The sequence below is a fragment of the Dunckerocampus dactyliophorus genome, chromosome 21, assembly GCF_027744805.1.
Source record: "Dunckerocampus dactyliophorus isolate RoL2022-P2 chromosome 21, RoL_Ddac_1.1, whole genome shotgun sequence".
Taxonomy (NCBI): Eukaryota; Metazoa; Chordata; class Actinopteri; order Syngnathiformes; family Syngnathidae; genus Dunckerocampus; species Dunckerocampus dactyliophorus.
Window position 1 is genome coordinate 16,316,105 of NC_072839.1, and position 17,618 is coordinate 16,333,722.

At 44.0% G+C, this 17,618-nt stretch overlaps 1 protein-coding gene across 2 annotated transcripts; it reads right to left on the reverse strand.

The window, feature by feature from the left end:
• Nucleotides 1-616: 616 nt before the first annotated feature.
• Nucleotides 617-9,992, reverse strand: LOC129174318 (xin actin-binding repeat-containing protein 1). 2 transcript variants are annotated; one of them, XM_054766209.1, is made up of 9 exons: nt 9,240-9,992; nt 8,327-9,149; nt 8,092-8,248; nt 7,929-8,016; nt 7,486-7,857; nt 7,237-7,309; nt 5,835-5,980; nt 5,230-5,277; nt 617-4,964 (listed from the first exon to the last, which is right to left on the reverse strand). In XM_054766209.1, exons 2-9 carry the CDS (start codon nt 8,412-8,414, stop codon nt 765-767), a joined length of 5,172 nt encoding a protein of 1,723 aa, XP_054622184.1. In that variant the 5' UTR covers nt 8,415-9,149; nt 9,240-9,992; the 3' UTR covers nt 617-764. The 2 variants fall into 2 exon arrangements, with proteins under 2 accessions (XP_054622184.1, XP_054622185.1); XM_054766210.1 differs by lacking the exons at nt 7,237-7,309; nt 7,486-7,857; nt 7,929-8,016; ... (1 more) ...; nt 8,327-9,149; nt 9,240-9,992 and adding an exon at nt 6,528-6,591.
• Between the last annotated feature and the right edge of the window lie 7,626 nt (nt 9,993-17,618).

Consider the following 17,618-nt stretch of genomic DNA (forward strand, 5'->3'; position numbering starts at 1 on the left):
GTGATGAAATTGTCGATTGGAGGCCAAGGTTTGTAAACACTTCAGTCCTGCTGTGTGCCAAGTGATGTAAAGGAGTACATTTCATATGAATTGGGGTTTTCACATGCATTATCGTAAGTCTGCAGTCAAACTGTGTTTATTCAATCCGAACTAGTATTGGGTTGCATTTTGTAAAAATAGAAGCAGTTGTTGAGTCATTGCATGATCAAAATTAATTAGTTTGAAGGAAAGTGTAAACAAGAATCAAAATGGAATTTCATGTACAAGCATGAATCAGATTTTAAGCAAATTTTGCTTTGCATTAGAGGTGGGTGTATCTTTAAAAATGTCTCAGTAAGAAGATACAAGGGCCAGTGATACTGGTGATATTGGCCCTGCATTTACTTGGTAACGGATTGATATATTGATATAGTAGTATCACCCACCCCTTTGTACTTTGCAATGCTTGTGACTGACTTTAATGAATGAAAATCTCACCTCAGTGTTTTCTTGCACTTTTTACAGCAGAAGCAACTTTTGTGAAAAATGTATTTGTCTGCCGTCATTTTTTCCATGGGATAAACCGGCTTCAAACAGGCTGAGCACATCTCTGGACATGCCACTCGAAACTGATGAGACAAGTGAGACCATCAGGCAGTTTCGACGGTCTTTATCTCAAAACAACAACAACAAAAGACGTTTAATACAACGGACAAATGCATCCCAGCACATCAATATGAAAACAGGACTTCTGTACACAACAGCAGCCATGGTAAAGTTTTAAATTAATGACTGTGGTTGTTGCTAGGCAGCATAATCTCTGGATATGTGGCAATCTGACGCATCGCCGGCCTGACCTCTAGCTGCCCTGTGGAGGGCGTGATGTTTTGGGGCTGTGTGGTGACCACGGTGGAGGTTTTTGACGAGTAAATCCTGTTACCGCGGGTGTCCGTCCTCTCATAGTTTTCTGTGATTGTTTTGGCGCTCCCGTGGAGGTCGGTGTGCACCTCCAGGACGCTGATCTCTCGCTGAGGAGAGCAGCTGAATTGTTTGCTGCTGTCTTTCTTCCTGATCAGACCAGGACTGTTGCATTGAAGAATTGTGGTTGTGCAGAATGTCTCCTCTGGTTTTTGACTGTGCTGGCACATTGGGCAGTTGGTTGCCTCTGGAGGCAGCAGCAGCTCTGCTTTGTCTGACTTTCTTGCCGCTGATTGGATGGAGATGAAAGCAGGTGAAGATGTGGGACTTGTTCTGGGCGCTGGGGTTTTTTGAAGGTTCTGGTCCCCAGGTGGCGCTGTGGGGCCTTCTTGTTCTTGCAGTGATTTATTCTTGCTTGAGCCAATGCTTATTTTGCTAATGTTAGCAGAAGATCCATGCACGCTTCCGAGTGACTCCTTAAAAAGGCACGACAGGCCAGCAATATCAGTGTCAGATTTTAACGTAGAGACAGAATACAGAGCCTTCTTGATGGCGTCTTCGATGTCCACCAGCCTTGCTAACGTCTGCTCTTTGAGATTCATGATTTCCTCACTGGCTCTTTCCAGATCTCCAAAAACGTGCGCCATGGAGGACTTACTCTCGGCTAGTGTCGGCGTCTCCTCTTTGTGTTTTGTCTTCACCGGCGTGTCTTTCTTTTTGCTGGCATGGACAACCCAGTCGGGGACGTCCTCAAACACTCTTCTCAGTGACCTGACATCAACCTCGCTGGTGTCCTCTTCGATTTCTTCAACTCGACTGAGGATGCTCTGCAGCTCCTCCTGCTTTCGCAAGTTGTCAAAGATCTCCATAGCGGTGGAGATGTTGCCCCGCATGATCTCGTCCATGTGGACCGACAGGCGCTGTCGCCGTTCGTCCTCGGTCTCCGTCCTTCCCTTCTTTGGCCTCAACGCAACCTTGATGTTCCGTTTACTTTTTGCCTCGTCTTTTTGTCCAGGTGGACTGCAACATGACTGGCTGAGTAGGGTTGGTTGTCTCACCTCAGATATGTCCTCGGTGTCTTTATATTCAGGTTGGGCTATTTTCACTCTCATTGGTTTCACTGGCGGCTTCTTCTTTGAAGGAGCCTTTTTACCGCCAAACATGTGGCACGCCTCATCAAAGTCTACGTGGATATCCTCACTTTCATTCATGTCCTGGGTGCATGTCTCCTGGACATTCATCTCTTTTTTGCTGTCTTTTCCCACGGTGGCATGGAGTTGTTGTTTTTTGTGAATTTCCTGAGATGTTTGTGTCTGTGTTTCATTCACAGCAGGTCTTTCCTGATCCACTACATCTTGTTCTAAGACCATACCGGTGTTTACTTTAGACAAATCTTCCTCATGTTGACTTATATTTATTGTGTTTTCTTCTTGAAGGAGCTTAGCTGTTTGTTTCTCTTTATTGTGTTCTTTCACTTTTAGGTGTTCCGGTTTTGGAGGGATGGCTGGTTTTGGTCCAACAGTCCGTCTGCTTTTCTCTGGAGCACTTGTTAATTTGTCTTTGCTGGTAGACTCTGTTTTTGTAGCGTGCATCCCTTCTTCTCTGACCTCATTTTGACTTGAAGGTAATGTTCTACAGACCTCTTGGTTGACTGTCAACTCACCAGAAACTGCGTCGGTTTTCAGTCTTTCTCGAGGTTTTGATGAGTTGCGGTATATCATTGCTGCTCTGAAATCTCCTTGAGTGATGTTAATGTTGGACCTCCCCAGGGAATCCAAGGCTGCTTTGAGTTTCCCCTGAAGGACATTCTCCTCTTCCTCTTGCTGCGTGGATGTTTCTGAAGCATCTGGAGAGACCACAGCAGCTTGCAAGTGTTTTTCTTGGACCACCTCAGCTTTGTGGATTTCCTCAGAAGCAAAATCCTTCAGCCACGTCATTTCATGTTGAATATCTGGATCTGAACTGATGCTCAAGACAGTCTCATCTGATTGCCCACAGTCTCTCGGCAGTGTGTTTTGTTTTCCGTGTATCTCCTGTGAGTTGACATCAACTGGTTCTCCAGATTTCTGCTTTACTTGTGACAACTGCTGTAAAGATCTGGCTTCAGTTGTGGCTTGTTGGAGGCTGTGGATTGCAGATTGGAGGTTGGAGATTTCGTAATTGTCGTTGTCTACCACCTCCACTAATTCAGCTTGGAGGACCGTGTCTCCACACACTGTGTCAAACTCCAACAGACCGATGGAGTCTTTTGGTCCTTCAAGAGCTTTGGTGTTACACTCATTGTCTTCTCCATGAGGAGGGACATCAACAGCCATATCTGGTGTCACATTTGGTCCTGGAGAACTTGTGGTTTTGTCAATATTTTGACTAGATTGGCTTGTTTTTTGATCTGCAGAGAATATACTTCTCAGCTCCTTTACATCCACTGGTACCCACTCTTGAGCACCCTCATCTGCAACCTTGCCTCTCTGTTCAGGATTAATCTCTGTGCTTTGTCCCGTCATCTGTTCTTCAACTGTTGACTCTGCCTGAAGAGTTTTCAGATACTCCAGTTCTCCCCTCTCGATGCAACTTTTGAATAGTTTGACATTTCCCTTGACTTCAGGACTGACTGATCCTTGACAGGTCTTATCTGAAGAGTTGACAGGTGACTTGTGTGCATTCATCTCTGAACAATACCCTTGTAGAGGATGATATTGTCGCACATCTTCCTTATCGTTATACTTATAAAGGGAGTAAACGATGATGTCCTCAGATCTGCTGGAATCCTCCTGGATTATGACTCCTTTCCTCAGAGAGTTATCTTGATTAAGAACATCCTCAATTAGTTGAAGCACGTTGGCAGTTTTACAGTCCTGATGCTGGTGCACAGGTACATTTACAAACAAGCTCTTCATGGCTCCATCACAGGCCTCCTTCAGGTAAGTCACCCGGGGCTTCAGGTTTGCTCGGGGCAGCACACGTAAGATGAGGTTTTGGAAATTGCCCTCAGAGACCTCTTCATAATTAATCTCAGGTCTGTTTCCTGATACGGTGTACTTGGCCTTTTTGGCTCGCATGGTTTCGTTGACCTCAATGATGGCGCCATCAGCATGAATGACATTGAAGCGATGGAGAGAGTGCAGTGATTCCCTGAGAGTCTCCACCATTGTTTCCACTTCATCCTTGTTCTGGTGTTGGATTCTGTCAAACGGCATTGACTCAAACAAATGGGCTCTGTCCTTAACCTTAGCGGAAACATCATCTTCTGCTGCTAGATTTGCTTTCCTTGTATAAATGTAGGAATGTTCTTCTTGTATGTTTTGTGATATGAATGGGTTGTTTTGCATAAGGGCTGCCTTGGTTTTTATACTGTCCTGAGATTCTTCTTCTTTTGCCTCAAACCGTTTTGAAATGTCTTCGTTACCTCCGAGAGTTGTGCTGTGACGAGCATTGCATGGTCCTTGTTTGTGGGATTGCTGTTCTTTGATTACCGCTGTGGCAATACCAGAATTAGAAACTTTACGCTGGGGCTTGTTATCGAGATTTGGCTGAGATGTCTCCACACACTGACTCTCAAACTTCCTTCTGGTTGCTTGTATATCTATTCTTATAGGCTCCTCCTCATGCTCTCTGCCGGGATCTGGACCAGAAGCCAGCTTTAGGTCAGAGGCCAAGACTGGTTGAGCAAGACTTGACCTCTCATTCGAGTGCTCAAACACAGCTGTTGTTTTACTGACGTTCCCTTTTTCTACTGTTTCTTCAGCCATGTGCATCCTGGGATTGTAAGCTGATTCTTTATCACTCAGGGAACAGGTCTCAAATATCAGGCGTCTGGAGCGGACCTCTCCCTCGTATCCACTTTCATCAGCTGTCACCTCGGAGTGTGAGTTCAAGACCTCAGCAAGCTCCTCATCCACCACCTCATCCAGCATCTTCAGCTCGGGATGTGTGTGCTTCAAGAGTCTCCTCAGCTCACATTTCTGACGCTGTTGGAACAACATTTCTTTGGGAGTTTGGGTTTGTGGCTGAGTCCCGAGCTGATGTCCAAGGTGGTCATCTTTATTTAGTTGGGCGTCTTCGGCCATCTTTGAAGGACAAAATGACGTGGTCATCATCTGGCACAAAGTCTGCTTTTAAGATATTTAGTGCCATGCTCCAGTCAATGAGATGCGTGTATTACCTTCCATCAGTTTGTTAGCCGAACTCCAACGCAACCGACAACTGTGCAGGCACTCAAAATGTGAACCCAACTGATGAGTATTTATTAGTTTATGCGTTCAACAGAAACCGTGCAACGCAAATCCCACGCACACAAAAAATCGTGCCAAAATATGCTAAGCTGGAACTCACCTTCATTAGAGTGGCTCGTCTCCCTGTTTCAGATGACTGATCTTGTGCCTGGTTGGAGACATAAATTACAGTAGCTCACGTTCTGTTTTGTATAAAGAACAGCATTTAATGTTCACGAGTAATAGAAGTACCGTAAATTCCGGACTATTGAGCGCACCTGGATATAAGCCACACTCACAAAATTTAAAGAGAAATAAGTGTTTGTACTGTACATATGTAGGCTGCAGCTGTTTAGAAGCCACAGGTGTCCACATTGTAACAGAAAGACACACTATGTAAACCTTGCAATCCTACCTACACTCAGTGTTCCCAGCGTCACTCGTTAGTAGGGGTGTCTTAGAATATAACATATAACTTGTCCATCGATATTTTTGGGCTAATAGTCAACCATGAAACCGTCATCATTTATTATTATTATTATTATTTTTTTAAACACAATACAGCCACGGACAGTTGTTTTTAGGGTACGGTAATTTTTTTAGCAATTGTTACAAGAGCTTAGTTCCTCCTCGTCAAGCTTATAAGACAATGTTTATCATTCGACACCTTTCAATGGCAATTGTAAACTCTTGACGACTGCACGTGCCCAAAAAGGAGATAGTTACCGGTTTTAAAAGTGTCTGCTTTGCTTCCCGAGTTGCCACTTTTGACAGGTAGATAGCAGACAGAGCTTTGACTGAGACGCACAGTTTATCCTTTTCTGGGAAGAAGGAGTTTTCCCTGAAGCCAACAGTCGACCTCCACTTTTCATCTGCAGACACAACACATCTTCACTCGTACAGTCAGTCAGTGGCATGACAACACCACCATCCCAGAGCGAAATGGCCAAAGTAATACATTCATGCTATTTCAGCACAGTTACGCTTTTGGATATGGCGCTTTCTAAGCTTCTATGTGACAGCTGCTATGCGTCACAGTTAAAAATATAGCACTTGCGATGGTATGGGAGATACTCGACTCCACTGACACACATACTGACCGAGAAGTCAAGTCACTGTTGACTAAGCATAGAAGGGCAGTGACATTTTTTGCCACTACGAACGTGTCTTGGAAATGTGTGAAATAGACCTGAAGTCAGTTTAACAGTAAACAGTCAACGATGTAATGCTCAAAAGAGTTCACATGTTGGAATTCATTTCAAACAGTATCATGAATTGGAGGATATAATTGGAGGATGGTATACATTTTGGTTGCCTCCAACCTCAATGGTAGTTTTACATGAAAACATTCAAAGCCGTACTGTACGATATGCATGCAAGTGCAGTCTCTGGATAAACACAACACCAAACAGTACTCACCACCAATAAACCACTCTCATTTCTGCTTTCTCTCTCTCTCTCTCCGTCTGTATAAACGTCCTTTAGTAATTTCCTGCTGGTGCGTCTTTGCCGCGCTCACAAGCTATCTGCTGCTCCTGCCCTGTAGTAACAGCTGACCATCGCCCACTCCCCTGCACTTATTCTGGGCTGGCTGGCAAACTATTTCTGTCCTGCACTGGAGTGGCCCACCGTGTTCACACACCAGGTGGAGTCAATCACTGCTGCTTGCAAAGTCACCCCTTCCCCTTGATTCATGGCATACCCCTTCATTGGGGTGACCCCGAGTCGCTGAGCTTTCCAGGGAATATTTCCCTGTGGAGCTCTTTAGGTTTTCTACCATGAAGACTCGCATTCAGTTTGGCCAACATACTTGATCTATTCGCTGCATGGGCAATGAGCAATCTGTGTCCGTCAAGTGCTCACGTTGAACAGCCGTTTTTGAGATCTCTTAATCTAGAAATGCAACTATAACAGAAAGTGGTGCAGTTTTTGTCAGTCGATTTATTTTTATGAGGGCGCAAAGATCCTCAAAGGAAATGTATGGTTTTGTAATGCATCATGCAAAATACAGGTGGGTAAACTGGTGAGGACCTTCGAAACATCCAAGTCAGGTAGCACCAGTTTCTAATTTCAGACTTCATTTCCGACTATTTTTTCTGTCAAAAATATCATTTTGTCTCATACTCACCAGCTTCAGAGGCCCCAGTTCTTTCAAAACCACCTCCTCCAATTGTTTGCCTTCTCTCTGCCCGACTCACCACCTCGACAAATACGGTAAAAGGTCAACTATGAGTGATACAACCTGTCACACCTGGCCATTACACGTACAGGAACATAAAAAGTTGTTTCCCCAAATGTTTTGGTAAGATGAAGAATTACATTTCAGGGTGACTTTGCCCAATTCTGTCAATGTACCAACTTGACAGCTTGTATTCACCTTTTCTGGTGCGTTTTCCTGCTTTGCATCACTTTTGGCTTGGTTTACGGAAGCGTGAGGAGCCTTCTGCTCCTTCGCAGAGCTCTTTCTCGCTTCCATCTCTCCAGTCATTGCTGGCTTTTCTTCTTTGGAAGGCGTTGTGACGTCCGCTGCTTTGAAGCCGCTCTGCAGCTTGTTTCGCGCCACGATCGACTCAAAGTGAGCCTTCAGGGCCACGATGGACTCTGTGTTGTTTGTAAGGCTCCCCATCGACTTACTGCGGCTTAAAGTGGTTTGGGCCTCAGAGGGTTCTTGTTTGTGGTTTCTGCTCATTGGAGGCTCTTTGCCTTGCAGTGGGCCATTGACAGGTGGAGGGGTGGAGGTGGAGGTCGTCTATGAAGACATGTGCATGTGCTTTTATGTCATAGAGATGTACCTGATTGTGTTACAAAGTCAAAGCTTACCTGCTCAACTGATGGCTTCTGATTCCTCTCACCCTTTTCCTTTGAGGCAGCGTTAGCAGAAGGATTTCCATCAGTGTTATCTTGATATCTGTTTTGGTCATAAGGATAAGTTAAGGATGCACATCTTCCACATTGCGACAGATTAGAAAACTGCTTCTTCAACCTTAAAACCAACTGGGACACGGACACCGTCCTGCTGAGCAGCCTTCCGTCTGTCCTGGACGTGGAGACGCTTCTTAGGGACTGGCTTCGTGTGATCTTGTTCTTCCATTCCATGGCTGATTGCTGATGTCCAAGATTGTGATGGTGTAACAGTAAACCTGTGCCAGATGTCATGAGACTCAACCATGCAAATCTTTACATGTTATACTCAACTGTCAGTTATTAAAGAATCTTACCTCCTGAGATTTGGGTCCAGTGCCTGCTCCCTGAGACGATCCAAAGTCCTTTGGCAACGTCACAAAAATCAGGTCGTGAAGCGTCCATGAGCAAAGTCCGTTTCTGTCCTGGTTACGGCTGACCGCATGCGCCGATGTGTTACCGCTTCTCGTACAGTATGATCAAAATCTACATTACAGCTACAATATGAAGCGTTGCATTGTTTATTTTGATCTTATCTTCAGATTGTCAAACGTTACCTTGTAGAGTGAATGTGAAAGTGATGCTTCATAGGATGATTGTATAGTAGAGGGGTTGGGTTTTTGCTTCTTTTATCCAGTTAGTTACACATTGACTAGTTTACAGTGCAAGATAACCACCATGCACAAGGTGTGCACACATAAAAAATTACGGCGATGGTATGCAAATATTTTTAGACACAAGTTCAGCTTAAAGGTGCTGTCTGTCATGGTTGGGCACTGCGATGGGGGGCGCTAGCATTTGGATGTACTACACCCCGGCCTCATCCTGCTTTGAGTATGTAAACTACGCCCAACGTAACATGCACACGAGTTATGTTTGTTAGCAGCCAGTGATAAAGATTTGAATGTACAACATCATTGCCTCTCAGAGACTGCTTTTGTATGTGTGGTCACGTGACGGTAAACTACGTACAGTAAATACCCGAAAGCGATGAGAGAGCAATCACCTTATTCAGGACGAACAACAATGTACAGTCGTCCCTCGCTATATTGTGGTTCGAATATCGCTCTCTAACTATATTGCGTTTTTTCAAAAAATAATTAATTAGTAAATGATCGCTGGTTCCTGACCTGACCTGACCTGTAGTCAAGAAATATTGAAAGACAATCTGTAGTATTGTGGTCACTAGGCTTCAGTAATGTTATGACACATGATGTTAGATTACATTACCTTTCACACTGCATGAAGACTACAGCTACTGAGCTGGGACGGACGTGCCATGGCCGGGACAGTCGTGCCATGGCTGGGACGGACGTGCATGTCTGAGAACGAGTGGGGGGCAAAAAGGTTGTCTTCTTATTCCATGTGGAGGTGGTAAGTTTTTGGCGTCTTTGTTCTTCTTCCTTACTCCGTTTGAAACACCGTCCTAACTTTAGAATAAGTAAATTGGAGAGGCTAGGTAGTTAGCTCGGTAGCTTTCTATGCTAGCATCGGCCGTCTGTTATAACGCGGCAGTGATCCATAGCCTGAGCAATGTGATGTAAACAAAGAATAATAGGAGTGTAAAAGTGACTATAGGAGTGTTATTTCTTGTCTACAGGGCTCTAAAAATGTTAAAACCCGTAATTGGGAAGTCATAAACATGTTTTCTATGCCCTAACTACGAAAACATTTTGTTTATTAATATTCTATACTATCGCGGATTACTGTACACAAATTTTCATACAGTTTAACTTGTAATTGAGGAAAAAAAGACGTTTTTGGTAGAATCTGTTATCTCTAACCACTATCAAAAACATATGCTAGCCGGTGGTGGTGGTTTACATCGTTTTGGTTGTAAAAAGTGTAAATTTGAGCCGGCGACACACAGCAGCTTTTTCTTAGTAGTAGACGACTAATGCTTGTTGGTTTATAGCACCATCTAGTGGTGAGGTGTCACACAACATGTTAATACAAAGCCATGTATTTGACACTTGCAGTACCGTTTTGGCCACCAGGGGCAGTACAAGCAAGACGAGAACCCAACTCTTTCCAAAAATGTAAGTATGATGTCAAAACCTTCTTTCTGCTGTTTGAGTGAATACATACTGTTTGAATACATGGTATAGTATTCCTGTTATGTCCCATTATGTGTAGTGCTTCACAGTACTTGACACAAACATGAAAACGTGCGGTGGAGCTGTGAGAGACAATGGCCGCTTCTGTGTTTTCTCTCTGTCTTTAGTCTCGCTTTGTGTTAATAAGTCCTCAGACAAAGAAAGCAGCTAGCAAGCAGAACTCACCCCCAGGGCAAAAAAAGAGATTCATTCCGGTCCACCTCCCCCTACCCCGACTGGAGCCCTCATCCCCCCTTATGTCTCGGCCTCTGAGGCGCTGCAGAGATGAAAGGAATATTTGATGTGCCGCCTTTTGGACTGTGAAGTGTGTGCAGTGTTATTAATGGCAACTTTACTGGCCTCTTTCTGTGTTTTTATCTCAAAAAGAGAGAGGTCGGGGGAAGGGCATTTTTGAGGAAGATACCCTTCTTCATCAAAACCTTGCTTGAGCAAACGCGTCATCTATCATTGAACAAAATAAAGGCAGACGGTTTTGTTGTTGTAAAGTTGTTAAAAAATAGCTGTCGTCCCTCATTTAAGACTGTGCGCAACAGTGCTTTACCTATTTTATATTTCAATGTTAAAATACGAATTAAATAAGAAAAATTTATGATGGCCACAGTTTGATTGTAGAACATCGTTGTCAACATTTCCATTGCTCTGTGTTCAACCTTACAAGCTCCACTGTAAGTATTTTTTATATTAAGTGTAGAGCAGTGATGCGGTCATCCACGTACACTCAATACTGTACATACGGTAGTCTGTGTAGTGGTAATACGATTGTCAACCACCAGAGGGTGCAAAAGACCACGCAAAAGATGTGCAACGTTCAGAAGGGAGGTTAGTCCAGGCCAAGCTGTGGTTATTCCAGGAGAAGTCAGCAGTGGGGAAGCAGGAGCATTCAGGTCAACACCAGATAGTAAACAAACACACACACACACCCATAAAGACACCTGGTTGCTCACATGGCTGGTCATGATGGATGATGATGATAATAATAAGCATTATGACATCAATGGGCTCTGTGTGTGACTCAGCAGCGTGTGTGTGATTCATGCTTCTACTAGTGACACTGAACACATCAGCGAGCTCATTTACTGCAGAAAACTGTACTACGCCCTCCTATTCAAGATGCAAAGTGTTGATTGTCATGTGCACAGTAAAGAAACACTTTTCCCTGTACAATGAAATTCTTACTTTGATGTCCACTCAGAATACCAGCATAAAAAATTAGTAATATTAAGTAGTATAAGAATAGTAGCAATTTGTGTAAGAATAGATAAGACAAAAGCAAAATATCCATCCATTCATCCATTTTCTATGTCGCTTACCTTACTAGGGTCACGGCAAAAGTCAAATCAATCAAGATAAATATTAAGGCATAAAAATAGTACTGTATATACAGGTACAAATGAAAGAAGTGTGTGGTGCGCAAAAAGAGAGTATTTCAAGTATTCAGGTTGGTATTAAAGTGTTCTATTCTATACTTTGCAGTGATGAAAAAGTGTCATGTGTGCATTTGTCTCGTCATTTCATTGTTCACCAAGTTGTAGGCCGGCGTGTTTCAAAGCGAAGAAGCCTTGCTGAGTACGCTTGTGCTCAGTGCTGCATGCAAGTGGAAATCAATGTGTCATTAGGAAAAATCTTTGCTGCACCGAGGAGAGAAAGTTGTGCTTTCTGCAGCACATGCCAGCCATTGGTGGGAACACCATCTCCGCTTTCCACATGCACACAACATGAGAAGTGTGTCCCTCTGCAGGTGTGTGTGTGTGTGTGTGTGTGTGTGTGTGTGTGTGTGTGTGTGGGGCGCCTGAGGTGCAACGTGCCTCAGTACAGCTGAGTGGGAGTGACCTGGCCCTAAGCCCTCCCCTCTCTGGTCACACCAAACTGCAGCAGGCCCCGCCCTCCTCATTAGTCTTGCACAGACCGTGGCGAGGGCTCGCCCCGCATGTGTGTGTGTGTCAGCAGAAGTGCACGTTTCACACGTGTGGCCGCAGTTGAGGCGGCCGGAGGCTCTAAGCTGCTTTGAGGGCTTTTGGAGGCCAGCGTTTTACTGCACGCTTGGAGGAGGGTGGCGGCATAGCCGAGCATGCGGGGAGGGGGTGGTTGGCGTAACAATGGTGGCGGCCCGCTGAGGCACTGAACGTACGTGGCTCTTGTTCAGCCGTCAAACAAAGTGACAGCATTAATCAGTCAGGAAGATGGAAAGTATGTTTCCATGATTGTCAAGAAAGAGCTGCTGTTTGTTGAACATTCTTGCACTCCTCCATACATGGCTCTGCCTCATGAGCTTGCTTACAGCAAAGGTGACATCGGCCGCTGTGTACGTGTCTCTAATTCTTGCTTCTCAGCCTCCTGCACTCTCATGCAAGTGTAAAGCTTGCCACTGAAAAAATACCACTGAAATCAAATGAGCTTCGATGACACGCGTCGATGGCATAGCGTTTAAGGAAGTGGAGAAAGCTTCGAGTAAGCTAAAAGTAAGTCACATGTTTAGCCATCACGCTCGTGTGGAGGGACGATAAAAAATGTATTGATCGTGTCATTTTGTGTGGTGAGATGATGACTTCAATATGATGATGTGAGCATGAAATTGTGTGTTGTGTTGTGCGCATGTGATGATGACGTGATGATGATGATGCGTCATGAAATGATATTTTATGTTCGTAGTTTTGCTATTTAGTTTGAATTGATCTTGATGGAGATCCTTCTCTCATACCAGCGGTGTCCAAACCACAGAGTGAAAAACGAAAGGATGAATCTCTGCCACTTTATGCTATAGGTGAAAAAGTCTATTATTATTACTCTTTGCCCTTTGATTTCCATTGTTGCTGTTGTTTTTTTTTATTTTTCATTTTACAAATATTTTAATTTTCTTCTAGTGATTTTTATCTAGTAATACTATGACTTTAATTTCCCTAATATTTTGACTTTATCCTTGTAAATTGTAAATTCTACCCCATATAAATTTCCCCCAACTTTATTTTGTTTTCTTTCTCATAATATGAAAGCTTTTAAAAAAAGAACACATTTTTTGCTTTAATATTTCAACTACATGCTACTAAAATGACATTTTTTTTCATAATATTCCGAATTTAGTCTCATAAAATTACGACTGTTTTTCTCGTCACAATTTACTTTTTCCTTGTAATATTTTGACATTAGTCCTATAATGTTACAGCTGTAATTTCCATTTCTGCTATTTTTTCTTCTTCTTTCTTCATGTAAATATTCTTCCCATAATACTGTGACTTCATTCCCAGAATATTTTGACTTTATTCTTGTAACATTGTAACTTTTTCCACAACTTTATTTTGTTTTGTTTGTTTCACATAACATTACCACTTTTCAAAAGAATGTATTTTTTCTTGAATATTTCAACTGATATTGACGTTTATTCTTCCGAAATGTTGACTTTTTTCTTGTTACAATACAATTTTTTATAAAAATGACAAGTGCTTTTTTCATTTCTGCTTTTTTCTTTCTTGTAATTACAACTTTATTCCCATATTTTTACTCTATCCTTCGAACATCACAGTATAACTTTTTCAAAAATTACAACTTTATTTGCTGTTTTGTTTGTTTGTCATATGTTACAACTTTAAAAAAATATATCTTTTTTCTTTACTATTTCGTCTATGTGCTACTAAAATCATGTTATTTTTTTCTCACAATATTGCAATGTTATTTTTGTACAATTTGTACAATTTTTCTTGTGAATTACTGCTTTTTTTCTCTTAATATGATGACTTTAATCTTGTAAAATGACTGCTGATTTTACAATTTTTGTTGTTTTTTTTTGTTAGATTTCTTGATTTCTTGTTCAATTATATTTTTAGAAAATGCCGTCTGCCGATAAAAAAAGTTAGAAATACAAAAATACAAAAAATAATTTAATGTAATCTAATTTAAAAAAAAAAAAAGATAATAATGTAAAAAAAATAGAACCTTTTTTAAAAAGTTGCCAAGGGGAGGATTACTGTGTGTACCTGGGAGGGGAGCCTCCTCACATCAATGCCAAATATGGCTGACTTTGCTACGCACTTTCATTTTAGCATGCATGTCAAGAGCCGGAATATCAGGTTTCCTGCCCTGCGTGCACACTGTGTACTCGCAGCCTCACCTTTGTTCCTCCTCTGTCAGCACACAGCGGCGCCGCATTAGGACGCACCGGCGCTCTCGGAGGATATCAACCACTAGCAAAGTGTTGTTCACGTTGCTAGGAGATAATTAGCATAGGGAGTTGACATTGCCTCCTCTGGTGCATTTAGACAATTGTCAGCGAGTCCAAAGTATCCGTTTTTTTTACAGGAAGCGTTTGTGTGCGTGCTTCATTCATGCTTCATATTCCCTTCCTGTGCACGGAACCCCGCATGACCCCGCCATGGCGCCAGCTGAGGCCGGGCTCTGGGAAGAAGGAAGAGGAGGAGGAAAGGCAGGGGAGGGCACCAAGGGAGAGTGTATGAGGACATTAGTGAAAATTTATGAAGCCGAAGAAAGAGAAGACAAGCATAAAATACTGCAGCAGCGTAGCAACACAGGAGAGGAAAGGGTGGGGGTTGGGAGGTGATGAGGGTGGATCTGCTTAGTTTGGAATGAATTGCTCCAGTGTGTGCTTGTGCGCTCGCCTTTCATCTAATAAGTCCGCCTGGAGGAGAACGCTACGCCAGAAAACAAGTTTGTGGTTGGACTGTGGGTCAGCCATACTTTTGTAATGTGATCCTCCACGAGGGACGCTGCCGTGTGCTGCTTCTGGAATGTACTGTGTAGACACGGAGCCAGCGCAACCAGAGGCCAGCTCTTATCTCTTATCACTCGAGCTATGACACTTTGTTCTGCAAAAAACACGTGAAATATGCACATAGTGTATGTAGTGTATCTTGCATAAACAGGCCGCAGCAGTGAGAGTTCAAAGATGCACACAGCACACAACCAGCATGGGTATGTCTTGCTTGGTTTGAAAAAACACCAAATACCATTAGACCTGATGAGAACGCATCTCTTAACAAAAAATAAGAGATGCAGTAGTTTCCCACAGGACTGCAATCTAATTGTGGTTTGGGGGGGTGCGGGGTAATGATGTAATTGTCGAAATATTTTTACGACTACAATGTAACTTTCTTGGAGCACTTCTTTTGTCGTTTTAAAAATGTCACAAACAAGACGGAGTCGTGCTTGAGTGATTTTAGATGGGGGAGGGGCCCACAGTAGCACTTGTTGCTCATCATTCTAACTTTGGACTATTCACATAAAATTACTACCGTACTCTTTTCTTCCATCTTTGCTGTTGGTTTTTTTTTCAGCTTTCCTGTTTAATTGTATTTTTAGAACGTGCCAAGGGCCGCTAAAACAGCCATTATCCACAAATGGCCCCAGGGTCGCACTTTGGACACCACTGAAATAAACGAATGTTTGGGAAACTCAGAGATGCTTTTATTTTGTTGTGTCGATGGTCTTGTGGCTTCGTGCGTTTCCTTGCACCCGCATGGCAACTTGTTTCTTGGTGTGTGTTGGGAAGACACCGAAAAATAATGCGGGCAGATATCTGAGCTGTTAAAGTCCTCATTTCCGGTGGCCTCGGTGGGGCCGGTCGTCTTAACCTTTTATGGGTTTGGACGGATTTGTTGTGCCGCAGATCTGCTTTCTCCAGGCCGATGAGCAGAGCTCGCCTGGGATATTAGCCCACTTTGATAGCATTCATCGGCTGCAAATTCAATCTGAGGCCTGTTGTTGCGGCAGGTAAACGATAGGCCTTTCTCAGTGCCTTTAGTAGCCACACCGTGAGATAATCGGAGTGGCCGATCACGGCCTCACCTGAAGCTGGCCATGCAAGAGGGCTGGGCGGAATGAGGAGCGGAAGTTGGATTGATTTCTACCTGCTGATCGCAACCACAGTATCATCACTGATAATTGAAGATACGACGATACTGTGTAAAATCTGCAAGAACAAATGAGGGCAGCAAGGATGCTGCTGGGTTTTGGACATAAATTGGGACACATTTGAGGTCCTGTCGTCCAAGCTCTGGCACAACATGGCTTTCCTCTCAGCCTGCACACGGCCACACTCCTGAGGCAGCACCACTGCGGTCACATTGGTTATTAATACACTGCATAGCCACAGAGTGCGCTCAGCACAGGCCTGAAAATATCTGACAGGCACTATTTATAGAGGCTGCAGGCGGACGGATGGAATCCACAGCAACGTGATCCAGCCTTTTCTGGAGTCGTGTTTCACCAGAAAGGACCACGGCGGTAGGGAGAGCCCGGAGGTCAACAGTGGAATTTTTTGCCATGAAGGGGAAAGTGTTTCTCCAACGGAACACCTGCACGTGACTGTTACATACGGTAACTTGACTGCAGGTGTGTCACTCCGCTTAGGATGGGGTGGGTTTGGCCGTTTGCAGTGGCAGGGATGACATCCTGAAGGAGTGAGTGTGTTGTCATGAGCTCATGCTTCTCAGCACGCCCGTGTTTGGATTGGATGCCCCCAAAAGAAAACTGGCACACCAGAGTGTAAGATGCAGGTCAGCTTGGCGGTTTGACCTTCACTTGGCTTCGGCATCCTTGCGAGGATCCGGATGTCAATCAAGTGAGAGGACCGGGGACCTGCAAGAGACTTTATGGACCTTGCTTTGCGCACTGGGAACAGTAAGGGGCCGATCTGTTGGTTGGTTTCCTTTCTTTCCAACATGCATGCAATGGTACGTTGGAGTACATCTCATGCTTCCAGTTACACAATTCTACATGTGGGAAAAGGAGCAGGAAGAAGCAGAGCTTATTTAATTCTATCCCTTTTCCGTATCACTGCAATCACCAACAGATTTGGTCACTTCCAGCAAGTTAAGATGTAGGCCCCGCAAGTGAAAAGGACGAAACCAAAATGTACATCCACCTCCTCAAGTGAACCCAACCCAACACTCCAGTGCCCAATACCCCAGGACGCCCCCGCTCACCCCAGTTGCCCCTCAACAAGAAGCCAAGACAACAGCGTTGTCTTGGAAAAGACACTTTTCCAAGACAACGCCATCAGCTGGCTAGTTTGCCATTGTGAGGCTCCAAGCACGATGCTCCCCAAGAGAGGCGGCCAACGAGCCCACAGCGCCACAGAGGTGCTACCAGCATGCTGTTGTGGTGCCCGCCGCCCAGCCCCGTGCAACGAGCACAGACACCGAACAGCTGCACCCAAAAGCTCCGAGAAGGCAAAGCCGAGCTCACCCACAACGGCAACAACACATCCCATCCCCATGGACGCATACAATTGACCAACAAGTCTTGCTAAGATAACAAATTAAGATTAATAGGGAACTAAAGGGCTGGGGTCTGCCCCTTATTGATTCATGTATTGATCAGGCGCCATGTCTCCAATATGGTTGTCTATTGAGTGAATCAGCAGTGTATAGACTTCTCAGTAGACCTTTGTTGAACCTGTAGGGATTATTGTCCAGTGGTGAAGCCATTCTTTTTCAATGACCCTGACCCACGGTGCTTCAGGTAGCTTTCAAGGGTCGTGGTA

Coding starts and splice junctions, on each gene's coding strand:
- LOC129174318 (XM_054766209.1), bottom strand. CDS start 8,414: ATGGACGCTTCACGACCTGATTTTTGTGACGTTGCCAAAGGACTTTGG. Junction 5,981..7,236: donor AACTGGGGCCTCTGAAGCTG/GTGAGTATGAGA, acceptor TTGTGTCTGCAG/ATGAAAAGTGGAGGTCGACT. Junction 5,278..5,834: donor AGCAGACACTTTTAAAACCG/GTAACTATCTCC, acceptor GTCTCCAACCAG/GCACAAGATCAGTCATCTGA.